The 20541-nt window shown below is 42.1% G+C and overlaps 1 protein-coding gene across 2 annotated transcripts in view; it reads left to right on the top strand.

Moving 5' to 3' along the window:
• Nucleotides 1-1772: 1772 nt before the first annotated feature.
• The window catches only part of dapk1 (death-associated protein kinase 1), a 138953-nt gene continuing 120184 nt past the window's right edge, over nucleotides 1773-20541 (top strand). Inside the window, exons 1-2 of one of the 2 annotated variants that reach the window (XM_034691955.1) lie at nucleotides 1773-1923; nucleotides 5678-5927. In XM_034691955.1, coding sequence (XP_034547846.1) covers nucleotides 5824-5927 — 104 coding nt within the window. In that variant the 5' untranslated portion in view covers nucleotides 1773-1923; nucleotides 5678-5823. The remainder of the gene's footprint in view (nucleotides 1924-5677; nucleotides 5928-20541) is intronic. The other variant, XM_034691954.1, reaches the window with a different exon arrangement.

Genomic DNA, 20541 nt, shown 5'->3' with positions numbered 1-20541 from the left:
AAGGTGTATTATTGTGTCAAACATTAAAAATAACAAAACATGTTGATCTTTTCTCACTACTGTATCAGCTTTAACTCTGGGACAGATCTGATACAGTTCCTTTACAGTCAGTGTGCCAGCTGAAGTGCAGCAGAGCAGATCAGATATGATGGTCACACAGCTTCACACTTCACCTTGACTGAGCATGCACAATACAAATCAAAGTCATAATGAGTCTCAGAGAGGGGCCCTCACGCTCTAATTTGTAAAGTTTGTCTCAAAGTAAATCGACCGGAGCGAAAGCTGCCTCTTTCTCAGTGCATGCTGGGAAAGGCTCTGGACCCCTGCTGGAAGAAAAAAGCCTGATGGATAAATGAATGGATGGTTTCTCAATTAGTCATTTATTCTATCACCCTGTGGCCTTTAGGAACCATAATAATGATGGAGAGGATTTTTCCCACAAGTGGTTTTGTATGATTGTTAAAAGAGTAAATTATCATCAGCTAACCCCAATCAATAAAACAAACAAAAACAGCAGGAAAGAAAACCTCACTTAATTAAAATTATCATTTAAATTATAAGATTTTCACCCTGAGAAAATTTATCAGATAACGATTGCTTTAAATGCTCAAGCCTTGTACAGAAGTACAATTTTACACACTTTACCTGAAGGTTTCCATTTCCTGCTTCTACAATCAGCAATTTTCTGATTGCTGTAATAATAATAATAATAATAATAATAATAATAATAATAATAATAATAATAATGGAGATGATTATAATAAAAGTAGTTATAATAAAGATAATAAAATAAATAAAAATAACGACAATAATATTAATAATACAATTATAATAATAAAAAATTAATAACATTGATAATAATAATAATGATAATGATAATGATTATAATAATAACAGTAATAATAAAAATAAAAACATTTATAAAAATAATAAAATAATAGTAATAAAAAATAAGAGCATTAATGATAAAGATTATGATAATGTTAATAGAAATAATTATAATAATTATAGTATTGATAATAGTAATAATAATAATGATTAAAATAATAATAATAATAATAATAATAATAATAATGATATGAAGATTAATCAGAATAATGAAAATAACAACAACAATGATAATAATTATAATTATAATTTCAATTATAACAATAAAATAATAGACATATATGGTATAATACTGACCACAGATTAAAGAAATGCCTCCATGACTGTTGAAACAAATAATTTAAATATTAAAAAAATGTGTATATATGAGTTGTATCAATAATTATTGCTCTACAGATATGATTTAGTAGTATGACACCCAGAGGACTTATTTCCTGTATTATACTTTAACATTTTCTTCTTTAAAAAGTGAAAAACGGTCTTTGATTAGTCTAATCCCAGTCTAATCCGAGCAACAGAATTACAATCAAACATTTTACAGGCTGCTAAACACAAATGATCTGCTTATCTGTGATTAAATTAAGAAGTGAAAGCTTTGCTGCCCTCCTGCGAGAGAAACAGCTGCTCCTACTGACAGACAACGATGCTGCGTTCAAGACACGTAAAAACTCGGATTTTACAGCTTCATTATTGAAAAAAACATTTCCGCTTAAAATAAAATCTTAAAGGGTAAACAAACTGGTGTTGTTTCATACAATCAGATATAGCTACTGGTGAGCCTTTCATTTGTGATTGTGTGGTGATACTGTTATTATGTTTTAGCTGTGTACACCACACTCAAGGCGCTCCAAGCTGAATTTCCAATTTTCCCGCGGGCAGTGAACACATCACTTGCCTTACATTGTTAACGTTGATTTCTCCCGTTCAAGCCAGCAGCATTTTGCCTTCCGTGAGCCAAACCGGTGGATACGGACTCCAGCAAGACGCATGAAATCTCGGCTACATTCAGCAGCAGGACGCACACCGGCAAACACTGTAAGAGACTTTGCTTTGTGTTCATTATTACATTTGTCTTAGTTTGTGGATCAAGAAGGAGCCAGGAAGGGTTAATTTCATACAGCAGAAAAAACACAGAGGGGCTGGTCATGCTGTTAATTAGGAAAAAAGATGAAGGTTTTGGGGGTTTTGAATGGTGCTTTCATGGGTGTGACTTTGGATACACTTGCTCAAACTGAGGCAAACACCTGTCCGGGTCTGCATTCGCCATATATTGAAGATAAGGTAAAGATATGAGCGCTCAACAGTCGGAGGAGGAGGCTCAGACCTCGCGTGTCTCCCATGGCTACACCAAGCTTTTACGCATACGGTTCAGCCGGTGGTGACTCACTTAGCGCTGTTCTCTGTAAAACGCGCTCTTGTTCTGGCGCAATGACTCTAACTTGAGCTGGGAAAATGCCAAAGATAGTAGGGACAGGAGTCGTGACGTCGCCCTGGAGGTGCAGGTTCATTTTTCAGGCAGGTTTCCTTTTGTTGACCATAGTGATGAGGAGGTTCGGAACGAGTCGGGTGAAAGGACCGACTCTTTTTTTGGTGAACCGACTCCTTTCCTTACCTGTGTCTCACAGAGAACAGAAGGCACATTTAAGGGGTTAAAGGGGTTGCAAAATAAGATGCAGACTATAGACTGTATAAATAATGGACGTAGTATCCGTGACATCACCAGTCTGTTTCTGTAGCTCTGTTTTGAAGCAAATCAACGGCAGCAGCCATATTCAATCAATCAATCAGTCATCAATCAATCTTTATTTGTATAGCGCCAAATCACAACAAACGTTATCTCAGGATGCTTTTACAAACATAGGAGGTCTAGACCACTCTATGTCAAATTATGAACAGTGACCCAACTTCAAGACAGGGTAAGACTCAGTCTGACCCCACCTTAATCCACCATGAGCATTGCACATCGCAGTATTTAGCTAGTTACAGTGGTGAGGAAAAACTTCCTTTTAACAGGCAGAAACCTCAGACTGAACCAGACTCATGTTAGACAGCCATCAAGCCTCGACTGAGTTGGGTCTGGAAAGACTGATAGAGGGGAGTAAGAGAGAGAGGTGATAGTGATGAGACGAGTAGTAGAAGCTGTTGCCGCTGGAGTCCAGCACGTCCGTATCAGCTGGAGTCCAGAACGTTTGCAGCAGGAGGACGTCTACGGCAGCTCAGAGGAATCTACGAGACAAGGGAGCTCAGGGACTCCAGAAAGGTCTATGGTTAGTAGATATTGGAAATGTGGAACTCAACCAGGCAGAGTGTGATGTAGTGTGAGCCTCCTAGCCAACAGCTATGTGTTCCCGACCGGGAGTCACATCAGTCATGTCCTTATTTGGGCAAAACTCGTAATCTTAATATCTTCTGAACTGTCACGTTAGAAAAAATTCACCCCCCCCCCGTACAGTGTGTGCCGATAGAGAGATTAGCTTCATAGGGCCAAGCCCTTTTTGAACCAGGCTGTAAACATGTTTATTAATGCTGCAAAGATCGTCTTTTTCCCATTCATGTCTATGTGGTTTCCAGTGTTCCTGCAGCCAGCCTCAAGCGGATTTTTGATGTATTGCAGTTTATAACACTTCTGCATGGGCTTCATCGTTTGAGACCGGAGGTTGCCGCTTAGTGAAATGAGCTTTCCAGACTACACTCGTTTTTTGTCCCAGGCTGACAACATGTTTATTTCTGCTGTATTTCCTGTGTTTCTGCTGACAGACTCAAGTGGACACTCGATGAACTGCAGTTTTTAACCCCTCCACATTGGCTTCAATTCTCACGGCCAGAGGTTGCCGCTTGGTTAGACCCAGAACTCGTTAGAGTGATTATATACCCCACCAGGTCTGGGGTCGCCTGGGGATTCCTGTTTCTGAAGCACTGTTTTGAGGCCAATCAGAAGCGGCATCCATATTGCTGCTGTTGAGCGATTGTGACATAAAGAGGCGGGCTTTGAGCCTCCTAGCCAACACGCCTGTCAATCAAGTCAGCTGTGCCTCTCATTGGAAGACGTGAAACTCAATATCTTGACGCGTTAGAAAGAAAATCAACCCCCATACAGTGTGTGCCGATCGAGAAATGAGCTATCCAGACTATACTCATCTTTTGAACCAGGCTGTAAACATGTTTATTTCTGCTGTAAAGGTCAGCTTTTTTGAATTGGTGTGCATGTGGTTTCCTGTACTTCCTGAGCCAGCCTCAAGGGGACACTTGAGGGACTGCAGTTTTTAGCACTTCTGCATTGGACTCATATTTTTAGACCGGAGGTTGCCACTTGATGCAGAAGTGTCATACTTTGGTAAAGCAGATCTTAAAATATGCAGAAGTGTCAAAAACTGCAGTTCATTGAGCATCCACTAGAGGCTGGCTGCAGAAACACCGGATACCACACACACACCCATTCAAAAGAGATGATCTTTGCAGCAGAAATAAACATGTTTACAGCCGGGTTCAAAAAAACAGTTGATGCCTGAATAGCTGTTGAAGATATTAAACGTACAAGTTTGCCCATATAAGGGCATGGCTGACTTGATTGACAGGCAGGCACCCTGTAGCTGTTGGCAAAAAGGCTAAAGCCCGCCTCTTTACCTCACACTAGCTTGACAGAAGTTAGGTTGAGTTCAGCATTTCCAATATGGCACCCGCTGATGATTGCCTTCAAAACAGCGCTTCAGGAACAGATGGGTGACGTCACGGATACTACATGCATTTATTATGCAGTCTATGGGAAAAACCATAAATGTTTTGGGTAACAAGCAGACCCAGAAAGAACACTGTTTAACACAATATCGAGGTGTTTCTCCTTAATAACATCAGTGTTTCTCTCCTCCTATTGGATGGCAGGAGGAGATACGAGCCCAGATGCTACTGAAATTGGATATGTGTGGTGCAGGAGCTCATTCACAAGGGTTTTTAAGATTAGCCTGATTATCAGCAGAGGTCTCTTCCTCTCTAAAACAAATGGATCCGGTGCATCATTCTGCAAACACCATATTAAAGCTAGGGTTGGTAGTCATGGAAAACTAGCATGAATTTGAATGTAGCATTTCCTCAATACTCCTCTATTTTTCTGCTTGTCAGAGTCCACGGGGTGAGAGCTTTTTAGACTCTGATCCAGACTACAGTCCTGAGCAAAGCACCTCATCGGGTCAGAGGGGACAGGCCTGAGGTCGAGCGAGAGGGGCAGTAAATAGAGGCAGGGGACGGGGACTCAGAGTGCACGCCGGGGAAATGTGGGGGCAGGAGGCGGGCAGAACGGCAGGACGGGATTTGATTGGTTTCATAATTTGGCTCCTGAAGGCAGGGATTGGTTGGTGTTTTCCCAGGTTTACTCCGGCTGTAGATAGCAGCTTTTCTTCCTTCTTTTTTAAGAACACATTATGTATTGATTGCCATCGGGACATAAAGATCATTTTAACCAGTATAACAAAAAGTGTATCTAAATCTGACTACCAACCCCAGCTTTAAGGTGTATTGGAAGGCAGGAGGAACCTAAAATATTAGCTCAACTTGATTCAATAACTGACTCAGAAATTAAAAAACATTGACAGTTCTGACCCAATGACACGATCTAAAAGTGGTTCCAAGAAGAGAGCCATTTAAAAGGGGGGGGGGCAAAATAATCCAACTCCCTAAAACGAGCTGAACTTCTCTTCACTAGTTATCTGGACACACACCTTTTTTACCCTCAAACACTCACTGTGGTTAGGTTTCACCGTGGAGGTCTAATTGTTTCTCTCTCCTCCTGTTTTAGTGGAAGCCCTAATATGACTCGGTGGATTGTTTGGCTGTAACCCTGCCCATACCGGAGGCTGCTGCTCCTGCTGCTGCTGCTGCTCGTAAGGATGGTGCCGCTGTGAAGAGCCGGTGTGTCGTCTCAGAAAAGGAACGGGGGAGGACATGCCTGTGGTTGGGGGAAAAGGGAGGAAGTGCCCGGACAACATGACTGTTTTCAGCCAGGAGAATGTTGAGGAATTGTACGAAATTGGAGATGAATTGGGGAGGTAAGCTTGTGTCCTCATTTCTAATGCATGTGGAAACTTCCCTTTTTCATGGCAGAGTGCCTGTTTTACACTTCTGAATGTAGACATATAAATATAGTTGCTGCATTAATATATAGTGTCTTAATAATAGTCACAAATACATGCTTTTTATAACCCACACAGCTCTGCTTTTGCGTTGTTAACTGATGCATATGTTCCCTCAAGCAAGCATGCATGCACACACTGAGTATTTCCCGGGATGCATCCCCCCTCAGTGAGTGCATCTTGATAGGCTCTTGATTAATGCAGACCATAATGCAGCGCTGTCAGTGATGAAGAGGTTAACGTTTGTTACTGGAGCTGTAGCTGCCTCCTCCTGGAGATTTATTGCAGGAGGAGGCAGACTGGATCATTGTACGTCTTTTATATGGAGAGGATGTGCATCATGTGGCACAGCCTGGCTTCATTTCATTCAGTCTGTTATGTGAGAGGTGAAAGCTGGACAACGAGGATGGACACATTAAAGTGAAAGATTTAGTGATCCTTGATTTTGCTGTGCTAAGTAAAAACAGCTCACCTTCCTGTAGTGTGGATTCAGAACTGTATTGCATAAGAGGAAAGTGACACATGAAAGAGTGCTCTTATTCCCACAGGGGATTGTAGACGTCTCCTCGAATGACAGAAACATGGAAACTGATCTGTGTGAGGTTTTTTTTTTTCTTGCATCAATGGCAGACATGTACTACATGTTGGTAATAATCAACCAGTTGTTATGCCTGTCTGGCCACACTACTTCTTCTTTTAGCACTTGCATTCAAGCACTGTGTGGGTGAGCTGGAGCGGCTGGAGCTGCCTCACTATGCTGCTTTGGTAACGGGAGACGTTTGGCGAGCTTTGTGTAACCGGATTGAATTTCTGTCTGGGATGAAGAGACGTTAGTTTGGTTGTTGCCTTCAAAACTAGGATCCATTCTTTTGGGTTTTCTGCCACCATAGTGTGACAATCATCAGAGCTCTGCAGAAGTCTGTTTTTGGAATCTCTTCTCTCAAGGATGAATCATGTTTGACTTGAGGGGTCTCAAGAGAGCATAAACAGAAATGTAAATCCTCCATCGCAAAAAAACTCAGGCGACACTGACAGCAACCTTCACGTAGAAATGCATCTGATAAAATCTACCTGTGAACACAGGTGATTATCTCTTTGTGGTTGACTTTGTTTGCATGCGGGCTAAAAGAAGCCCTGCAGCTGCATGCACAGGTAGAAATGGACTCTGGGACTCATGCAAGAAAGAGTCGGCACTGCTATTTGAATAGAGTACATGAAATTCCTCTTATGGTTGCACGCCTTTTTAAAGATTTACGATTATTTTGGGAGGGGGAAGATAAGATAACGGATAGAGAGAGTGGGGAATGATGTGCAGTAAAGGGCCGGCCACTTGGAGGAGTACAGCTTCTCTACATGGGGCCATGAGATTTACCCCCTGGATGTAATCAGTGCTCCCTAGAATGCCCTTTAAGCAAGGTACCCCCTTTTGGGCTGCACCTTAAGTAGAGATATTACCCAATTTGCAGTGTTCAAATTGAAGAACTTGCATGTTTGTTTTGGCATTTTTTCCTTTATTGGATAGGAAATGTGGGGAGTAGAGAGTGGGGGATCAAATGCAGATCCATGTCCGGCCCATCTCCTAGCCGTCACAGCACCAGATCTGATAGGTTTCTATTCTAGTCAAAGTGTTAACTTCCACTGGATCCGCTGCGTTGTGTTCTGGCTCCGTCTCTGATCCAGCAGGTCGGAGCCCTCCGGATCAGATACGCAAGACTTGTATTTTTGCCAGATGCTGGAGCACGACAGAGCAGATGGAGCGGGACAGGAAGTCAGGTTTCACCAAAACAAAATGAAAACATCCGGTTAATTTTCAGAATAAAACACTCTGTGTTATCACCAGATCGTATTTCACTTAACTACAACAACAAACCATCATGATGAGCGGAGCCAGGCCTGGAGTCAACAGGTCAGAGGTTTTCAGAGGACCAGAAAGACAACATGGATGAGGAGAAGAGGAGGAGAGTCCTTGATTCTGTAATTACCGCAGGAAAACCTCGGTCACTCCAGCTGTCCGTCGGTCCTGCTCCGTGCTACGTCCTGAAAGCACAACCGGTGGGTGTTAAAGGATGAGAGAGCATGGAGCCGGACCGGATCTGGTGGAAGTCCCGGGTATAAGTTCCACACAGAGCTTTAAATCGACTCATGTGTAGTTAGAATTTATATCACAGAGCATGATGCAATGAAACTTAAATATATTGATACACCTTTACTAATTGAAGCATGATGTATTGACTAGAGAAAAACATACACACCCTGCAGAGTGCATGTATTTCAAACACAGGCTAAAGAGGCCTTAAGCTAACCTGATAGAGTGTTTACAGACCTTACAGAACACCATCGCAATGAATCACCTCACGACACTTCAGTAATGCTTCTCCCATCACTTCATTTTGAGGAGGAGATCCTTTGAGATGACGGAGGCCGTGCGTCTTCAGTGATTCCCCTTCAACCTCCGGCCTGCAGTGAGAATTTTCTGCCAATCTGTCAGGCAATTAGAGATCAGCGGAGCACAGATGTGGCCAGTTGCTTGGCTTATTAGAGGAAAGTGTTTGGAGGGGACCAGCAGCAGAGGCAATTTCTATAAGGAGTCCTTTAAACGCAGACTAACTGGACCCCGTTCAAAAGGGAGTGTTTGACCACTCATTCACTAACCAGGTAGTTTCACGCTCTCCAACGCAGCTCTACTTGACTCAACAGCTTCTCCCACAATAACTCCAGCAATTCTCTGAATGACAGATCACTTTGCACCTCTGATAAGTCCAGCTCTCACGCACTAACTATCCTGAATGTATACACAACACACTGACGAGGCTGAGAGAGACTGCTCCAGGTCACGAGGCGGGGAAGTCAAGGTTCGTTGAATAAATCATGCAGGATAGTGAAGACTTGAAGCGGCTTTAGCGGGTCATTCCAGTGGCTTTAAGACGGGATCAGGCTGCACACCTCACCCCTTCACATCCCCTCCGGCTGTTTTTACTGGATCCTGCAGCCGCATTACTTCATCACTCTCTCCTCCTCATTAAGCTGCTTGCAGGCTCACTGTGGCTTGATACTAATGAGGGTGAGATGCTTGGCTTCAGCAGCTTTTGCTTCTACCATGCATGCTCACCATAGCGATGTCAGTATCAATGAAAGGATAAGGTCCCTGCTTGGGTGATTTCCCATTTTTCCATTTACTCAACCAAACGAGACTCATTCCAATTCCAGAGAGAGTCGAGCGCAGAGTGCAGGCAGATTAAAAGCCTCTCTGTCTTCAAGCATGCGAGGCATTAAAGTATGGTGCAGGTGATTCTGCTTTAGAGAGATACTCAGCAGCTGAATATCAAACAATTTAAAGTATGATTCTTCTTATTCTAATAACCAAAGCCAGATTCATTAAGCTGTGTTGGATTTTTAACCTGATAATAAACCTGCTAACATGTGGATGCCCTGTAGTGAATTATTTCAATTTATACAGACGACGATCCTCTTTGCATCTCAGATTTAAAATCACAGTTCATTAGAAAGCTGGTTTGTCACATAATTCAACTTTTAGCAATAAAACTGCAGCTTCTGGGGCGACGTTGGCCTAGCGGTCTAAGCGACCCGTGACTTCCACCAGATCTGTGTCCGATCTGTCTCAGATCTGCTGCCGTCCAGCTCAGTGCTCTCTCGTCCTTCAACACCCATCAGTTACGTTTTTAGAAAGCAGCAGGACCGCCGTACAGCTGGAGTCATGTGACCGAGGTTTTCCTGCAGTAATTACTGAATCAAGGATTCTCCTCCGCCTCTCCTCATCCATGTTGTCTTCATCCTCCTCTCCTCATCCTCCTCACTGCAGCTTTAAGTTGATGTTTTACATTCATTTAAAGTTCATTCCTTTGCTCAGGCTGCACAAAAAGCCATGCTATGATGTTTTATTCACTTTATTTTGACATGTTATTGGTCATATAATCTATCTATAAAAGCATTTTTCTAAACACATCTGAAAACCTTGTGAAATTACAAACCCAATACCTTAATTCCACGTGATTTTAACTCATTATTTTGAGCTAAAATCTCAAAACAAACCTAATCAAAGCCTAATTATTAAACATATCTGAGGGGACTTCTCGCTGGTAGCTTCTGGAGGTGACACTGCCTTTGTAGTCTGTACAAGTAATCAAAAAAAACCTCATCATATCAGGAGTAGACGACACTGTTATCCGATCTTTCATGTGATGAGAATATCAGTTCAGATTATCATTAAACCCTCATGAGGGTCTTGTTGGCGGTCTTATAGGATTACCTCAGCTCAGCTCTTCTTTAGCAAAACACAGCAGCCTCCGAGTCTGCAGGACAAAAACAGGCCGTGCAGACCTTCTGGTGGTGTCATGTGAGTTCTGTTTTTCTTGTTTCCATGTTGACTTTTGTTAATGGACACACTGACTCAGCCGCTTTCTGGCTGACCGGGGAAGAAAAGGATGAACTGTGCCTTTAATAATGCCCACAGTTTCACACTTTGCATATTTCTGCAGCCTCCGTCATTAGCCCTGCATTAATGTGACCGCTGTGTGGCTCTCCACCAGTGGGTCCTCATTGTGTGTGTGTGTGTGTGTGTCTGAAGGAGAGGGGTTTATGCATATTCTGAGGGGGTTCTGCAATGCAAATCAACATGAAAAGCGTCACACTGGAGCTGAATTTAGGTTATTTCTCAGCAAAATTCACCCCAAAGACTTTTTTCTATGAATACAAAACAGGATTATGTATGCAAGACATCCGCATGATCCCTCCTGTATTAAACAGAGATGTGATTTTAGAGCTAGTTTATTTGAAGATCATTGAGAACATTCACTAGAGGAAACCGCTCCATTCTCTAAACAACACAGAGACCAGCTCATGCCGGGCACACACTGCATGTAGACTGTGCCCCAGCCACTGACCTAGATTTACCCCCCTACCCGGGTTGAATTATTGGGCGGAGGAGCAGTCTGGGTCGCAGGAGTGGCCTTGATGAGGCCTGCCACTCACTCACCCACCCCCCGCTACCTCAGGGGGCTGCAGCGCTGTCGCATTCATGCAGCGTCAGCTCCTTTTGATTCCAAGGATTTCTCCTCAATTCATCTCTTTTAGGTTTATTAATAATAAGTGAAATCTTGTTATAACTAGTTTATATAACATGTGATAGGGGGTAGTTTTATATGGATTGACTCTGACTTAAAGAGGAAACAAAGAGGTTACACAATATGTTGAATTCCTGTTTTGAATCCCATCCATCAATTTTCTTCCGCTTATCTGGGGTCAGGTCACGGAGGCAGCAATCCAAGCAGATCAATCCCAGACATCCCCATCCCTCTCCCCAGCAACACTTTCCAGCTCCTCCTGGGGAATCCAGAGGCGACCCCAGATCAGGTGGGATATGTAATCCCTCCAATGATTTCTGGGTCTAATGAAGCGGCAACCTCCGGCCGTGAGAATTGAAGCCAGTGCAAAGGAGTTAAAAACTGCAGTTCCTCGAGTGTCCACTTGAGGCTGGCTGCGGAAGTACCGGAAACCACATACACACCCATTCAAAGAAGCCGATCTTTACAGCAGAAATAAACATGTTTACAGCCTGGTTCAAAAGGCAAGTGTAGTCTGGATAGCTCATTTCTCTATTGGCACACACTGTACAGGGGGTGAATTTTTTTAGAACACTGCAATTTCTAAGATATGAAAATTACAAGTTTTCCATAATGAGAGGCACAGCTGACTTGATTGACAGGCTAGCTGTTGGCTAGGAGGCTCAAAGCCCGCCTCTTCACCTCACACTAGCTTGACAGAAGTTAGGTTGGGTTCAGTATTTCCAATATGGCACCCGCCGATGATTGGATTCAAAACAGCGCTTCAGAAACAGTCACAGATACTACGTCCATTATTTATACAGTCTATGGCTGTTTTCAAAACCACCTACTACACTAGCAGTACGTACTGATTTGGCCAAAAATTCAGTATGTAGTAAGCAGTATGTGAACAAGAGCAGAATCTGCAGTAAGCCAAAACTACCCGGATGTCTACTGATTCAGGAAAATTTCACAGCATGCATCGGACCAGTCTCCCTGGCGTACTGTTTCCCACAATGCACAGCGCTCGTTCAGCCTTTTCTTTTCTCTTCTTTTTTTGAAGAGGGGGGAAACTCAGTTTTTAGGTGCTGTGAAAGTTATTAAATTACATATAAACCACTTCTTAAATTTTTAAATCACAAGTGATACTGGCAAAGCCGTTTCTCTATCAGCTTGGCCGTTGTTTACTTCAGCTTTCCAAAACTGGAAATTCAGTGATGTCTGGCTCAGCATCCTGCAGAACAGATCAAACAGAACAGTCATACTACATACTAGACTTAAACGCAGTATGCCCATATCCTATGGGTCTACCCCTACCCCGGCCTGCCCGGAACATCTCTAAAGGGAGGCATCCGGGAGGCATCCTTATCAGATGCCTAAACCACCTCAGCTGACTCCTGAGTCCGCAGCGGATGTTGCAGATCTCTGAGCTCCTGACCCTCTTTGAATCCCATTGTTTATTATCTGTAAAGCTAGATCTATTAGAGAAGAATGTATGTTTAGAAAATTAAAGCTGTAAATGTGATGTTGCAGTGAAATGCAGCTGATTACAAGAAATAGGACCCTTTGTTTGCCTCCATCCCACATCTTTTAAAATCTCACTTATGTAGTCGACAACACTTGAGTTCACCGAGTGCACAAGCACACACAGCGTCTCCCTGCATTGCCAACATCGTGCAGTAGTAGTAAGTAATGCATGTGTCAGAGACGCATGATGATATTCACTGTGACTTGAAGTTCATCCTGTAAGAAGTGCCAGAAAAAGCAAAATAAGAAGAGAGCTGAGAGCAGGGATGAGTGGAGAACAAGATCATGGTGCAGGTTTTCTGGCAGACAGGTTTGAAGTCTCTTCCTTTTGTCTGCAGGGCCCGTCTGTCTGTCTGTCTGTCCGTCTCTGCCCGAACGACTGAAGTCTTGTGATCACTCCGGTCAGGCTCTTCAAATTACGGTCAGCTTACGAGTCAAATTGAAATCTGACTCATTTGGAATGTCCTCAAGAAGCGTAATGAGTTATTTTTCAATTAATCCCTGCAGTCAATGGAGGATAATTGGATCCCTGCCAACTGTGTTAGCGGGTGAAAGGCAGGGGTGTCATGTTCTGTGTCTGTGTGTGTGTGTGTGTGTGTCGGGGGTGGAGGGGGAGCTACAACCCTTTGTGGTCAATTAGGAGAGATCTGCAGGCGGCCGAGCGTGGAAACTGAGGGGATAGAATCATGGAGGAAAGACAACTTTCACTCTTTTATGTCCTCCTGTTACCTCTCCACTCTTTCAATCTCCCCTGCAATCAACAATCCTCAATCTGCTGTCATTACATAACTAAGAAACTCTCACGTTTACATTCAGCGCTCAGTCCTCTTACAGTCCAGGATAGTAGTGAGGATTGGAAGAGGGGGTGTTTACATTTTACGTTACGGCTGTTACGCAACAGTCCTTCTGTAGAACATCTATTCTCTTATCACACATGCTCGCCCACTCCAGTTGAAGATGTTACCCAGAGAAGATGCAGCATGCGCCGTGGGACTACATCTTCCTGCATTTGGTGCAATTATTTTAAGCCTCACTCCGTAGCCCAAAATAATCCCAGATTTGTTGTGCAGGCATAAGGGGCAGATCTCCACACATTTTGATGCTGCTAATATCGAATGCCACAGATTGTTGTTTTCAGTAAATACACTCTCTTTTTTTTTTCTAATGGCATCAAGAGTCTCTCCTGTAGTGTAAATTAATGCAGTGTCATTATTCCTACTCGAACAGATGCAGACTATAAAGTCAGTCCTTTTCTAATGTACACATAAGAAAAGGGCAAAATAAGTAGATAGCATATTATATATCATTATTTTTATTTTTTTTTACTTAGTTTTTTTTTATTATGCAATTTTAACAGTCATTTATACACCTTTGCTGTATCTGTTGTTATATAATTTCATAAAATGTAATAAATATAGTTTAATGATAATAAAAAATACATAGAAAATGAATTAATTAAAGGTGACATATCATGCAAAATTGACTTTTTAATGGTTCTCTACCTGAAATATGTGTCCCTGTCTACAAACCCCCCGAGAATGAAAAAAATCCATTCTGCCCCTGTTCTGATTTCTCCACCTTTCTGTAAATGTGTGTGAAACGAGCCGTTTCAGACTTCCGTGTTTTTGTTACATTACAACAATATCCGGTCTGTCACGGAGTCAGAGCTCGGAGCTTGTTCAGCCCATAGACTGTATAAAATAATACTGAATCCCTTCCCCGTTTTTCATTACCTGCACAAATGTGTGCTAACAAGGAGCTTAGGAGGGAGGCATGCTAGTTGTAGGCTGTCTTAATAAACACAAAGGTCGGTTTTACTCCCCACGTCTGCAGATTTGAAGATCTAGTGGATGATTTTTATTTATCATGGATAAGTGCTAGCGCTAGTTAGCATAGCTACATAGCTACATGTCGTAGCTGTAGCTGTGTACCAAGACACATGTCGACATACTGATAAATAAAACAACAAGAAACACTAAATCTGTGACCAATCGTTCAGAAAGGTCCTGCTACAGGCGCCTCTCCGTCAGGATCAGATTCAGAGGGTTGAAGTAACGCGAACTCTGAGCAGCCGTGTATATTCAGCCAACATGTAAACATTAGATCAACGTGCTGGAGAGCCGAGGCACATCCACTTCCTGAGGGGGCGTGGTCAGAGAGAAAACAGACTGTTCTGAGGAGGGCTGAAGAAGAGGGTTTTTCAGGCAGACCAAAATCTGATTTCAAAGTGTTTTTTTGAGCATAAACTTTAAAGACATGTTTTGGGGACCTCTTAGACCAATATATATTGATGAAAAAAGTGTGATATGTCACCTTTAACAAATTCAAGTAAATAATGAATGGTATATAATATAGACAATATAGAAATAATAGAAGAAGGAAAGAAACGAAAAATGTACTTGTTTAGTTGTATATATACGTTGTGTATATATGTTTATTTTTACTTCTTTCATTTTAATTGCTAATAACTTTTTAATAATTCCTATTTTATATGCTCTTGTTTACTTTATACTCTTTTGCACGGTCTACTTTGCTGCTTTAAAACTTAAATTCGCCCGTTGTGGGACGAATAAAGGATATCTTATCTTAAATAAATAAATACAATTTAAAACATTTTGAAAAAATTAAAAAAGGCACTTTTTTAACACTTAACCAATTTAGTTAGGGCAGGGTTCCACCTACAAACAAACCAAGCGGTAACCTCCAGTCTTAAAATATGAAGCTCATGCGGAAGTGTTCATCAAGCGTCCACTAGAGGCTGGCTGCAGAAACACCGGAAACCACATACACACCCATTCAAAGGAGACGATCTTTAGAGCAGAAATAAACATGTTTACAGCCTGGTTCAAAATACAGTTTAGTCTGGATAGCTCATTTTTCTATCGGCACACACTGTAAGAGGGGTGATTGTTTTTTTTATAACTCAAAAGATTATTTATTTTCAAAGATATTAAGATTAAGAGTTTTGCCCAAATAAGGACATGTCCGACTTCATTGACAGGCGGGCACCCTATAGCTGTTAGCGAAAGGGCTACGAAGTTTGGTTGAATTCAACGTTTCCAATATGACACCTGCTGACGACTGGCTTCAAAACAGAAGTTCAGGAACCGATGGGTGACGTCACGGATACTACGTCCATTTATTATACAGTCTATGAAACAAGCACATCCCTCTGCAGTCTCACATAGAGATACATTTGACTGCTGATGTCAACAGTACTTGTATAAGATACTTTCTGCCCCTTCCTTCAATTCCCTGTGGTGTTACACCCAAAAACACCTCTTTAAGAGCCTTGAAAACGCATGTCCAGAATATGTGTGTGTGGTTTCCAAACTGTGAACCACAATCCCTCCAGCACCTTTTTGAGTGAGTTTGGCTCATTTTGGCAACTATTTCTGGTGACCCTTATTAAATATCATGCTTTTGTAGCCATGACCCAAAGTTGATTTTTAAGTTTAATCTGCAGAGAATGATTTGCCAACATATTTTGGGATGCACCAATGTATCGGTCGAACATCAGTATCATCTGATGACAGGCGTTTACACATATTGTGCCATACAGATGTCAGTAGCTGATGTTTATCTGTATTTTCTGGCAGTTTTATTGCATCAATTTAAGGCTAGAGGTTTTGGATTTGGCAGAAGAAGTCTCCTGTTGTTGGTCAAACGTGGAATAAAGAAGATCAGCAATATACAGTTTATACAATATCTTAACCATAATATCAAGACATGCAGATTAACAGTGGAGGAACACAGCAGGGATTAATGCCCTTACATTTTCCACACAGGCATCTTAAAGGTGTGTTCATTTCCACACTTTTATAAATATTTGTTACTTTAATCCTTTTGCTGCATCCTGCACACTCGTTTTTTTATTTGTCCCCAAAACTGATGTGATGAGAAAAACATCCTCAGCCTCTGGATGGATTTAAGATCATTATTGGGAAATGCTCTGCAGGCTTAAAGTATTACTAATGTATGCACGGATATATCACCTAAAGCCTCAGTCTGGCTCGAGCTGGGCTGCATGGGTGGCTCTTTGCAGACTGAATGACTGCTTTCTGTCTGGTTGGTAAGCGTGTAGCAGGTACTGGACTTAAAGGGCTGATGCATTGCGGACACATATGTTTGCTCAGAGCTGTACAAGGTACCTAAAGGTGCTGTGTCCCGTTGTTTGAACTGGCAGTGTTAATTTTCTATTCAGACCCAACGTGATTTTTGTTGCAGCGTTCTCAGTTGAAAACAGTTCAACTTTTGGAACCCTGCCATGCTCATCAATGTCACTTATTGATCAAGAAGGGGCGGGACTTCTGAAATCAACTTTGCAACGACAATGGCGGAGGTCAGTACGAAGGAAAAAAGCTATGACACTCGTTTTTTCGAGGCACAATTTTTAAGTTAAGGGCTGCTGCTGATGCTCTGACACGATTTATCAATAGTTATTAAAGTTTCTTGTTGGATCTGTTGAATTAAAGCAAGTATGAAGCATATAGATTATTTTATAACTGACTCAAAGGTCACTACTTAGGGAAGCGGAAGTGTTGCGGGACTACTTTTGTCACCTATCAACAGTAGACGCTGGTGACAGGCGCTCTGAAATTGAGGTCAAACACCTTCGTAGACACGACCTCTTGAATAGTAGGATCCTCACTGTTCATGAGGTTTAAACCGAGGCCTTAAAAACACTGCTTTTACTACATTTTGAAGAGCTGTGTGTGTGTTTGTCTCGTTTCTCAGAGCGCTGAGATGTTTCCCTGCGAGTCTCACTAATCATTAAGCTGATAAGGTTAGTTTGGGGAATTCCCCCCAGGTTGTTTTGTACAGATTTCCAGCTCTGACATGATATTATATACACCACCATCTGTTACATGACAGGCTTAGCTTCAGTGTAGCCCTGAGTGGAACGGTCTCATCTACTTAATGGCTAAATCAGCTAAGTAAGAATCCAGGGATCAAATCTTTATGATAATAGGAGATTCTGAATTCTCATCAGGGTCATTTTCTTCTTTTTTCAGATCTTTTTTTGGGTCTTTTGGGGTAGACGTGCATCAAAGTGTTGTGGCTGGGAGTTGAGCTTGAGGCCGATGTGTCTGTACACGGGGTGCCATCTCTACTGACTGAACTAAAATAAAACCCCCTCCAGGAAATTTCCCATCCCCATTAGTCCTCAGTTCACACCAGAGTTGTGCAAGTTCACTCAAAACAGGAACTAGTTCAAAGTTCATCTTCTTTAAAGCTGCATCTATATGAGCCTCCTGTGTTTCACTCTCCAGCTCTTAATCACTGACATTTAAAACTACATGAATAACTGTATTCTACTACAGACTTCTAGACAGGGATAAAGTGTAAAAGCCAAGAAAATCTGCATCTATGAAAACTTAGAAACACATCTAACTCTCCAACCTGTCAGCTGAATATTTGGCTGAAGGATCCGACTTTAATGCCCCGACACATGGGGACAGTCCTCTAAAATAGAAGAGCTGAGGGAAAAGAAACAAAAACTTAAAATGAACTACTCCTCATTCTCAAAAAGCTACACCTCTCTGAAACCAGACCGGCCTGTTGGGGTCTGTCCTGAGTCGTTCATAGAACTCCTTCAAATTTTCAAAACAGCTGCTGCACAGGTACCAATGACTACATCTAGATTACTAGATGCATTAAAGCTGGGGTTGGTAATCAGATTTAGATACACTTTTTGTCATACTGGTTAAAATGATCTTTATGTCCTGATGGCAATCAATACATGATGTGTTCTTAAAAAAGAGTGAAAAAAAACTGCTATCTACAGCCGGAGTAAACCTGGGAAAACACTAACCAATCACCGTTTTTTGGCTCCCCAAATTTTAAACCAATCAAATCCCATCCTGCCGTTTTGCCCGCCTCATGTGCGTACATTTCCCCGGCGTGTACTCCTCCGAGTCCCCGTCTCCTGCCTCTGCTTCCCCTGACTCTATTTACTGCCCCTCTCGCTCGTCCTCGGGCCTGTCCCCTCTGACCTGATGAGGTGCTTTGCTCAGGACTGTAGTCCGGATCAGAGTCTAAAAAGCTCTCACCAACAAGCAGAATAATTAATGACGTTCAGTAAGTCCTACAGAAAATATATATTTATTGTAGCGTCCGTCCGGACGCTGTAGTGATGACGAGCCGATTCGTGAACATGTTGATCTTTAATAACCGGTCACTGTCGGCCATGATCACGACAACCAACCAAACAACAATCAATGTTTGAATGAATGAAGAACTTCTCCTCTTGTCTCTCCTCTCTCCCACTCGCACACTCTACACCTCTCCTGATGCCTTCACTGACTGTCAACACTGTAGGAATTAAGAGCATCTACACTGAACAGGTTTAACAAACAGTAGAGCTGTTACAGTATTATATATGTGTTATAACATTTCTCCTGATATCGTGTCACCAGTACAACTGGATAATGGTAGCATGATAGTTGTAAGTACTAACAGCAGCCATGTTTGTTTGTGTTTTTAACTTTCACTATGATAATAGGACCAGTTTTGAATCAGTCACCATCAAATGGTCGAGAATCAGCGGCGCTCGTGCATGTGAGCGGGGGGGCGTCGTTTTGGAGGAGCTCCGAGGGAGGAGGGGAGGGGTTAGACGGAGTCATGAGGAAATGCTACATTCAAATTCATGCTAGTTTTCCGAGACTACCAACCCCAGCTTTAAGACATGCTGAATATCTGTAGGGTGACGTAAACCTGACTTCAGCTACAGTAAACACAGCGCTTGGTAACTCTCGATACTTCTTGGGTGCTTCCAGAATGTGAGAGGTCGTTCACTGCCTCCAGACACGTTCAATTACGAGCATTCACGTCATAGACTGTATAAATAATGGACGTAGTATCCGTGACATCACCCATCTGTTTCTGAAGCCCTGCTTGTCAATCAAGTCAGCCATGCCCTTATTTGGGCAAAACTTGTAAGTTTAATATCTTCAAAAATACAGAGTTATGAAAAAATTCACCCACCATACAGTGTGTGTTGATAGAGAAATGAGCTATTCAGACCTAAACTGTTTTTTTAACCAGGCTGAAAACATGTTTATTTCTGCTGTAAAGATCGTCTACTTTGAATGGGTGTTTATGTGGTTTCCGGTGTTTTTGAATCCAGCCTCTAGTGGACACTTGATGAACTGCAGTTTTCAACACTTATGTATGGGTTTCATATTTTAAGACACACACAACACTTTGTCACACCTTTTCTTAACAAGATAGAAGCGGGATCGTGGGCACCAGAGCTTCAAGACCCCCAAAACTGGTCCATGCATGAACATAAACCAAAACCACATAATTTCTGTGTGTTCTGGGTTCCTGTAAAGAGGTGTTGTGATTCTGCCCTCACTTACAATACATCTCACAAAAAGCTTTGTAGACATTCATGGATGTTTTGGAGTGTAAGTGAATCTAACTTGAAGTTGTCTGCTGTCTCTGATCCTTTGATTCACCCCTAGTTGCAACACTCAGACTGCAAACTTGTGCTGAAGGTATTTCAGGCATTACACCAAAGAATGTGACGATGAAAAACCATCTTGCGCAGCTTGAGGCGTCAGTCCAATGTTCACCTCTTGAGCATGTTTGAGGCCTTAAACTCACTCAGCTAGTAAACAGTGAACTGTGTCAGTGTGTCACGTACCTGTGTGGCTATTGGGTGTGTTTTATCAGCTGTTTGAGGGTTTTATCTCTCACACTCTTTATGGACTCATCAGGCAGTCAGTGCTGATGTCGAAGGTCAAACACCTGAAGTGTGTAACAGGGATTTGAAATTGAAGGTCTTAATTTAATGTTTAGTGCCAAACCCATTCTGTTGCTTGTTTCCAGGTGGATCAATGTTGCCTTGGTGAAATACAGACTCACACAGTCGCAGGTCTTTCCTTTAACATCTGTCTTTGTGTTGTGATCTATTTCTGCTTGGAGATGATCAAAAG

Source organism: Notolabrus celidotus, chromosome 9 (genome assembly GCF_009762535.1).
Source record: "Notolabrus celidotus isolate fNotCel1 chromosome 9, fNotCel1.pri, whole genome shotgun sequence".
NCBI lineage: Eukaryota > Metazoa > Chordata > Actinopteri > Labriformes > Labridae > Notolabrus > Notolabrus celidotus.
Note: the sequence above shows the minus strand (reverse complement) of the source record. Positions and strands in the feature narration are given on the sequence as shown.